General features: G+C 47.9%; 1 protein-coding gene across 1 annotated transcript; it reads left to right on the top strand.

The window, feature by feature from the left end:
• Window positions 1-2,945: 2,945 nt before the first annotated feature.
• Window positions 2,946-7,244, top strand: LOC138860493 (cyclic AMP-inducible protein BP74-like). The gene is made up of 2 exons (XM_070118070.1): window positions 2,946-2,965; window positions 5,219-7,244. Exons 1-2 carry the CDS (start codon window positions 2,946-2,948, stop codon window positions 7,242-7,244), a joined length of 2,046 nt encoding a protein of 681 aa, XP_069974171.1.
• The last annotated feature ends 2,432 nt before the right edge of the window (window positions 7,245-9,676 follow it).

Here is a 9,676-nt window from a genome sequence, read left to right on the forward strand (position 1 = left end):
ATTATCTGCCCCTTCAACAGCTAAGGTCTTTAGCGGTGATAATGATTTTAGAATATTTTAAAAGGTTTTAATCTGTTAATAAATATGTCTCTTAAATAAGAATAGAGGACAATTGACATGGCCGACCTCCGACATCCTCCCTCGACCAGGTTTGAGAGAACACTGAGGGATTCTGCGGAGGGAGGGGCTAAGCAGGGTGGTGGTGGGCGGCTTGCAAGAGTAAGGCAAGCTCGGGCAAGTCTGAGCAAGTTCGAGCAAGTCTGAGCAAGTTCGAGCAAGTTTGAGCGAGTTCGATCTCGTAATGTGCGGCTTGTGGGAGTAAGGCAAGCTCGAGCAAGTCTGAGCAAGTTCGAGCAAGTCTGAGCAAGTTCGAGCAAGTTTGAGCGAGTTCGATCTCGTAATGTGCGGCTTGTGGGAGTAAGGCAAGTTCGAGCAAGTCTGAGCAAGTTCAAGCAAGTCTGAGCAAGTTCGAGCAAGTTTGAGCGAGTTCGATCTCGTAATGTGCGGCTTGTGGGAGTAAGGCAAGTTCGAGCAAGTCTGAGCAAGTTCGAGCAAGTTTGAGGGAGTTCAATCTCGTAATGTGCGGCTTGTGGGAGTAAGGCAAGCTCGAGCAAGTCTGAGCAAGTTCGAGCAAGTCTGAGCAAGTTCGAGCAAGTTTGAGCGAGTTCGATCTCGCAATGTGCGGCTTGTGGGAGTAAGGCAAGCTCGAGCAAGTCTGAGCAAGTTCGTGCAAGTCTGAGCAAGTTCGAGCAAGTTTGAGCGAGTTCGATCTCGCAATGTGCGGCTTGTGGGAGTAAGGCAAGTTCGAGCAAGTCTGAGCAAATTCGAGCAAGTCTGAGCAAGTTCGAGCAAGTTTGAGCGAGTTCGATCACATAATGTGCGGCTTGTGGGAGTAAGGCAAGTTCGAGCAAGTCTGAGCAAGTTCGAGCAAGTTTGAGCGAGTTCGATCACATAATGTGCGGCTTCTGGGAGTAAGGCAAGTTCGAGCAAGTCTGAGCAAGTTCGAGAAAGTCTAAGCAAGTCTGAGCAAGTTCAAGCAAGTTTGAGCAAGTTCGAGCAAGTCTGAACAAGCTCGGTCACGTGATGTGCGGCTTGTAAAAGCAAGGCAAGTTCGAGCAAGTCTGAGCAAGTTCGAGCAAGTCTGAACAAGTTTGAGCAAGCCTGAGCAAGTTCAGTCACTTTTGTCACCATAGTAATCGATTTGTTGTTATTGTGATTATTATTATAATTATGATTATTATCATTGGCAATATTTAATAATGATTGAAAATATTCTTTATCGTTATCACTTCTTCCCCAATTATCATTTAAGTTGTTGTCTTAGTTTTATCAGTATTATAAATTCCATCTTTAATGTTATCACTATCATCATCATCATTAGTGGCAGCATCGCAATCATCATCCGAATTCTTATCATCATTATCATCATTTTATTATCATCATTATCAGAGTCATCATCATCATCATTTTATTATCATCATTATCATAGTCATCATCATCATCATTTTATTATCATCATTATCATAGTCATCATCATCATCATTTTATTATCATTATAATAATCATCGCCATCATCATTTTTATCACCATCATTATCATAGTCATCATCATTTTCATTATCATTATCATAGCTATCATCCTTTTATTATCATTATTATCATAGTCATCATTTTTATTATCTTCATTATCATAGTCATTGTCATCATCACTGTAATCATAATTATCAATAATTATCCTTTTCATCATTATCAGTCATTCCTTTCAGTTCATGAGCCTCATGAGATAACGAAAAAATAAATAAAGAAAATAAATGAAAGAAAGAAGAAAATGAAGAATAATGATAAAGAATGAGGTAGTAAAAAAGAAGAAAAACGGAAAAGGAATTAAGAAGGAAACGGGTGATAATTATAACAAAAGTGAAATAGTAAAAAGAAAAAAAAAAAAAAAAAACGTTTAGAAATGAAATGGTAGAAAATAATAATAAGTGAATTGTGATAAAATAAAGATAAGAAAAGAAGATAAGAAAATATACAAAAAAACAATAATGATAATAATAATAAGTAAATAAATAAATGATATATTAAGCGATGAATAAGAATAATAACAAAACTTGGAATAACTTAAAAGAAAGAAAAAAAATGGAATAGCAAAAGAAGAGAAACGAGAGAGAAAAAAGGGATAAAAAACAAGAAAAAGAAAAGTAAAAAAGAAGAAAATAAGTTTAGCCTTAATTAAATAAACATTTATCACCAAAGTCAAAGGAAAAGAAAGATATAGAGATAAAAAGAACACACGAAGAATAAGAATAAATGACATCAATGAAATGACAAAAAATAAAACAGAAAAAGGAGAGAGAGAGAAAAAAAAATAATAAAACAGAAAAGTAAAAAAAAGTTAGAACCCCCCCGACAAAAAAAAAAAAAAAAAAAACATAAACCAAATTCTATCACCAAAGTCGAATAATATTTAAGAAAGCAATAAAAAGTTCAGTAGTTAAAATAAATAAATAAATAAACAAAATGAACTAAAGAAAGGAAGATAAAGAACGCGAACAACAACAACAACAAAAAACATTAAGATGCCCCTTCTCCCCCACCCCAAAAAAAAAAAGAAAAAAGGTAAAAAAAAGAAAGAAAGAAAGAAAAAAGTCGCCCCCCCTCCTCGGCAAGAAAAAGTTTCGCCGTAAACAAACATCTGTCACCAAAGTCAAAATTGTTCGGAGATTCTTCTGCCTCGACAACGACCTGCACGAGGACGACCTCCACGAGGACGACCTGCACGAGGACGACCTGCACGAGGACGACCTGCACGAGGACGACCTGCACGAGGACGACCTGCACGAGGACGACCTTCACGAGGACGACCTGCACGAGGACGACCTCCAACGAGACTTCCACTGCCTGGTCGTCCATCAGTCTGCAATGCGATGTTGATTATGCAACAGGATGGATATAAATGCAGATGGGTTTGAGCGCCTGCTGGAGGAGAAAGAAGGAGGAGGAGGAGGCGGAAGGAGGAGAAAGAAGGAGGAGGAGGAGGCGGAAGGAGGAGAAAGAAGGAGGAGGAGGAGGAGGGGTGTGGAGGAAGAGGAGGAGGATGGAGGAGGAGGAGGAGAAAGAAGGAGGAGGAGGAGGGAGGGGGTGTGGAGGAAGAGGAGAAAGAAGGAGGGAGGGAGGAGGGGGGTGTGGAGGAAGAGGAGGAGGAGGAGGAGGGAGGAGGGGTGTGGAGGAAGAGGAGGAGGATGGAGGAGGAGGAGGAGAAAGAAGGAGGAGGAGGGGAGGAGGGGTGTGGAGGAAGAGGAGAAAGAAGGAGGAGGGAGGAGGAGGGTGTGGAGGAAGAGGAGGAGGATGGAGGAGGAGGGAGGAGGAGGAGGAGGGGTGTGGAGGAAGAGGAGGGAGGATGGAGGAGGAGGAGGAGGGAGGAGGAGGGGTGGAGGAAGAGGAGGAGGATGGAGGAGGAGGAGGAGGAGGGGTGTGGAGGAAGAGGAGGAGGATGGAGGAGGAGGAGGAGGAGGAGGGGGTGTAGAGGAAGAGGAGGAGGATGGAGGAGGAGGAGGAGGAGGAGGAGGGTGTGGAGGAAGAGGAGGAGGATGGAGGGAGGAGGAGGGAGGAGAAAGAGGGAGGGGGAGGGGGAAGACGAGGGGGAGGGGAGGGAGGGAGAGGAGGAGGGGGAGGAAGATGGAGGAAAAGGATGAGGAAAGGAGGAGGAGAAAATAGGAGGAAAAAGTTTGTTTGCATTTTATTTGGGGAGTATTCAAGAATGTGACCAAGTATACATTTTTAAACTTCATCTTATGTGGGTAATTGATGAGTTTATAGCGTCATATTTGGCAATGTTTAATTTAATTTCTGTGTAGGCGTTACTGTTTGCACACACACACACACGCACACACACACACACGCACACACACACACACACACATACACACACACATGCACACACACACACACACACACAAACACAGACACACACACACACACACAAACACACACACAAATACACACACACACACACACACAAACACACACACACACACACAAACACACACACACACACACACACACACACAAACACACACACATGCTATTCTTCATTATCCAAAAATCATTTTCATTTCTCTTCATTATCTTTATCATTCACTATCACTTCTCTTCATCATTTCCATTACGCTTCGTTCACTGAGCAATTTAATTTTCAATAACAATAGGATTCACATTAAACAGCTGCCAGTAACGAAAGTTTATTATAAATATCTATTCATGAAATAATGAATATAACAATTGTGAAATGAAAACACAATGAAATGAGTGTTTTCGTTTTGCCGGCACAGCTGTCTCGTAAAATAAACACTCGTATATAGCAACGATATGAACCTTTCAGTTTATTTCAATTTCCTATCTGCATATTGGAACAAATCATAGAGTTGGCATTAATTAGTAGATATTATGATTATAATTGGCCCTGTTCTTAATTATTTACCCACGTAACAAAAGTGAAAGAGTAAAAAAGAAAACAAAACACAACAAAACTAAACATCTATCACAATAACAATTGCAGTGAAAAATAATCAGAAAATGTGATAGATAAAAATAAATGAAAGACAATAGAAGATAAATAAAACGAAAATTACAAATGAAAAGCGCAATAATTCGTCTTTCAAACAATATAGTGTTAATCCACAAAAGACTTGCAAATACGTGTATAAGTCATAACATGAAAAATGAACTTGTTGATTGTGATAAGTGCAAAAAATAAATACAGAAGAGACTGTAGAGCAAATTAATTAGGATGAAACTTTACAAACCATGAGAGAAAGAAAGAGATTAGTTATATATATTTTTTGTCTGTATTTTTCGAGCTCTGTTTCTCTCTCTCTCTCTCTGTCTCTCTCTGTCTCTGTCTCTCTCTCTCTTTCTCTCTCTCTCTCTCTCTCTCTCTCTCTCTCTCTCTCTCTCTCTCTCTGTCTCTCTCTCTCTCTCTCTCTCTCTGTCATATATATACATACACATACACATACACATATACATACACATATGAAGAACGCGAACAACAACAACAACAAAAAAAATTAAGATGCCCCTCCCCCCCAAAAAAAAGAAAAAAGGCAAAAAAAGAAAAGAAAAAAAGAAAGAAAGAAGAAGAAAAAAAGTCGCCCCCTCCTCGGCAAGAAAGTTTCGCCGTAAACAAACATCTGTCACCAAAGTCAAAATTGTTCGAGATTCTTCTGCCACGAGGACGACCTGCGCGAGGACGACCTCCACGAGGACGACCTGCGCGAGGACGACCTGCACGAGGACGACCTGCACGAGGACGACCTGCACGAGGACGACCTGCACGAGTACCTCTACGAAGACGACCTCCACGAGGACGACCTGCACGAAGACGACCTCCAAGAGGACGACCTCCACGAGGACGACCTGCACGAGGACGACCTCCACGAGGACGACTTCCACGAGGACGACCTGCACGAGGACGACCTGCACGAAGACGACCTCCACGAGGACGACCTTCACGAGGAAGACCTGCACGAGGACGACCTCCACGAGGACGACCTTCACGAGGAAGACCTCCACGAGGACGACTTCCACGAGGACGACCTCCACGAGGACGACCTTCACGAGGAAGACCTGCACGAGGACGACTTCCACGAGGACGACCTGCACGAGGACGACCTCCACGAGGACGACCTTCACGAGGACGACCTGCACGAGGACGACTTCCACGAGGACGACCTGCACGAGGACGACCTGCACGAGGACGGCCTGCACGAGGACGGCCTGCACGAGGACGACTTCCACGAGGACGAAATGCACGAAGACGACTTCCACGAGGACGACCTGCACGAGGACGACTTCCACGAGGACGACCTGCACGAGGACAACTTCCACAAGGACGACCTGCACGAGGACGACTTCCACAAGGACGACCTGCACGAGGACGACTTCCACAAGGACGACTTCCACAAGGACGACCTGCACGAGGACAACTTCCACAAGGACGACCTGCACGAGGACGACTTCCACAAGGACGACCTGCACGAGGACGACCTGCACGAGGACAACTTCCACGAGGACGACCTGCTCAATGACGACCTGCAAGAGGACAACTTCCTCAAGGACGACCTGCTCAAGGACGACCTGCACGAGGACAACTTCCGCAAGGACGACCTGCTCAAGGACGACTTGCACGAGGACAACTTCCGCAAGGACGACCTGCACGAGGACAACTTCCGCAAGGACGACCTGCACGAGGACAACTTCCGCAAGGACGACCTGCTCAAGGACGACCTGCACGAGGACAACTTCCGCAAGGACGACCTGCTCAATGACGACCTGCACGAGGACAATTTCCTCAAGGACGACCTGCTCAAGGACGACCTGCACGAGGACAACTTCCGCAAGGACGACCTGCTCAAGGACGACCTGCACGAGGACAACTTCCGCAAGGACGACCTGCTCAAGGACGACCTGCACGAGGACGACCTGCACGAGGACAACTTCCGCAAGGACGACCTGCACGAGGACAATTTCCTCAAGGACGACCTGCTCAAGGACGACCTGCACGAGGACAACTTCCGCAAGGACGACCTGCTCAAGGACGACCTGCACGAGGACGACTTGCACGAGGACAACTTCCGCAAGGACGACCTGCACGAGGACGACCTGCACGAGGACAACTTCCGCAAGGACGACCTCCTCAAGGACGACCTGCACGAGGACAACTTCCGCAAGGACGACCGGCACGAGGACGACCTGCACGAGGACAACTTCCGCAAGGACGACCTGCTCAATGACGACCTGCACGAGGACAACTTCCTCAAGGACGACCTGCTCAAGGACGACCTGCACGAGGACAACTTCCGCAAGGACGACCTGCTCAAGGACGACCTGCACGAGGACAGCTTCCGCAAGGACGACCTGCTCAAGGACGACCTGCACGAGGACAACTTCCGCAAGGACGACCTGCTCAAGGACGACCTGCACGAGGACAACTTCCTCAAGGACGACCTGCTCAAGGACGACCTGCACGAGGACAACTTCCGCAAGGACGACCTGCTCAAGGACGACCTGCACGAGGACAACTTCCTCAAGGACGACCTGCACGAGGACAACTTCCGCAAGGACGACCTGCTCAAGGACGACCTGCACGAGGACAACTTCCGCAAGGACGACCTGCACGAGGACGACCTCCATGAGGACGACTTCCACTGCCTGGTCGTCCATCAGTCTGCAATGCGATGTTGATTATGCAACAGGATGGATATAAATGCAGATGGGTTTGAGCGCCTGCTGGAGGAGAAAGAAGGAGGAGGAGGAGGAGGGGTGTGGAGGAAGAGGAGGAGGATGGAGGAGGAGGAGGAGGAGGGGTGTGGAGGAAGAGGAGGAGGATGGAGGAGGAGGAGAAAGAGGAGGAGGAGGGGGTGTGGAGGAAGAGGAGGAGGATGGAGCAGGAGGAGGATGGAGGATGGAGGGATGGAGGAAGGAGGAGGGAGGATGGAGGAGGAGGAGGAGGAGGAGGAGGAGGGAGGGGTGGTGGAGGAAGAGGAGGAGGATGGAGGAGAGAGAGGAGGGGGAGGGAGGGAGGGGTGTGGAGGAAGAGAGGAGGAGGATGGAGGAAGAAGAAGGAGGAGGAGGAGGAGGGTGTGGAGGAAGAGGGAGGAGGATGGAGGAGAAAGAAGGAGGAGGGAGGAGGAGGGGTGTGGAGGAGAGAGGAGGAGGATGGAGGATGGAGGAGGAGGTGGAGGAGGAGGGGGTGAGGAAGAGGAGGAGGAGATGGAGGAGGAGGAGGAGGAGGAGGGAGGAGGGGTGTGGAGGAAGAGGAGGGAGGAGGATGGAGGGAGGGGAGGAGGAGGAGGAGGAGGAGGGGTGTGGAGGAAGAGGGAGGAGGATGGAGGAGGAGGAGGAGGAGGAGAGGAGGAGGAGAGGTGTAGAGGGTGAAGAGGAGGAGGGATGGAGGGGAGAAGAAGGAGGAGGAGGAGGAGGAGGGTGTGGAGGAAGAGGAGGAGGATGGAGAGGGAGGAGGAGGGAGGAGGGAGGAGAAAGGAAGGAGGGAGGAGGGAGGGAGGAGGGGGTGTCGGAGGAAGAAGGAGTGAGGATGGAGGAGAAAGAAGGAGGAGGAGGAGGAGGGGGTGTGGAGGAAGAGGAGGAGGATGGAGGAGGAGGGAGGGAGGAGGAGGGAGGAGAAAGAAGGGAGGAGGAGGAGGAGGAGGGGGTGGGGAGGGAAAGGAGGAGAGGATGAGGAGAAAGAAGGAGTGAGGAGGAGGGAGGGTGGAGGAAGAGGAGGAGGGATGGGAGGAGAAAAGAAGGAGGAGGAGGAGGAGGGTGTGGAGGAAGAGGGAGGGGAGGGGATGGAGGAGAAAGAAGGAGTGAGGAGGAGGAGGGGTGTGGAGGAAGAGGAGGGAGGATGGAGGAGAAAGAAGGAGGAGGAGGGAGGAGGGGTGTGTGAGGAAGAGGAGGAGGATGGAGGGAGAAAGAAGGGGAGGAGGAGGGAGGAGGGAGGGATGTGGAGGAAGAGGAGGAGGATGGAGGAGAGAAAGAAGGAGGGAGAAGGGAGGAGGGGTGTGGAGGAAGAGGAGGAGGATGGAGTGAGAAAGAAGGAGGAGAGGAGGAGGGAGGTGGAGGAAGAGGAGGAGGGATGGGAGGGAGAAAGAAGGAGGAGGAGGGAGGTGAGGGGTGTGTGAGGAAGAGGAGGAGGATGGAGTGAGGAGGAGGAGGAGGGAGGAGAGGGGTGTGGGAGGAAGAGTGAGGAGGAGGATGGAGGAGGAGGAGGAGGGAGGAGGAGGGGGTGTGGAGGAAGAGGAGGAGGATGGAGGGGAGGAGGTGAGGAGGAGGAGGAGGAGGAGGAGGGGGTGTGGGAGGAAGGAGGAGGAGGATGGAGGAGGAGGAGGAGAAAGAGGAGGGGGAGGGGAGGGGGAAGACGAGGGGGAGGGGGAGTGGAGGAGGAGAGGAGGAGGGGAACGAGGATGGAGAGAAAAGGATGAGGAAAGGAGGAGGAGAAAATAGGAGGAAAAAGTTTGTTTGCATGTTATTTGGGGAGTATTCAAGAATGTGACCAAGTATACATTTTTAAACTTCATCTTATGTGGGTAATTGATGAGTTTATAGCGTCATATTTGGCAATGTTTAATTTAATTTCTGTGTAGGCGTTACTGTTTGCACACACACACACACACACGCACACACACACACACGCACACATACACACACACGCACACACACACACACACATACACACACACATGCACACACACACACACACACACACACACAAACACAGACACACACTCACACACACAAACACACACACAAATACACACACACACACACACACACACACACACACACAAACACACACACACAAACACAGACACAAACACACACACATGCTATTCTTCATTATCCAAAAATCATTTTCATTTCTCTTCATTATCTTTATCATTCACTATCACTTCTCTTCATCATTTCCATTACGCTTCGTTCACTGAGCAATTTCATTTTCAATAACAATAGGATTCACATTAAACAGCTGCCAATAACGAAAGTTTATTATAAATATCTATTCATGAAATAATGAATATAACAATAGTGAAATGAAAACACAATGAAATGAGTGTTTTCGTTTTGCCGGCACAGCTGTCTCGTAAAATAAATACGTATATAGCAGCGATATGAACCTT

The sequence above is a fragment of the Penaeus vannamei genome, chromosome 41 (genome assembly GCF_042767895.1).
Source record: "Penaeus vannamei isolate JL-2024 chromosome 41, ASM4276789v1, whole genome shotgun sequence".
NCBI lineage: Eukaryota > Metazoa > Arthropoda > Malacostraca > Decapoda > Penaeidae > Penaeus > Penaeus vannamei.

Excerpts from the sequence above, each read along its gene's own strand:
- LOC138860493 (XM_070118070.1), top strand. The coding sequence starts at position 2,946 with ATGGATATAAATGCAGATGG. Across the intron at positions 2,966-5,218 it reads ATGGATATAAATGCAGATGG|ATTCTTCTGCCACGAGGACG; the intron begins GTTTGAGCGCCT and ends AAATTGTTCGAG.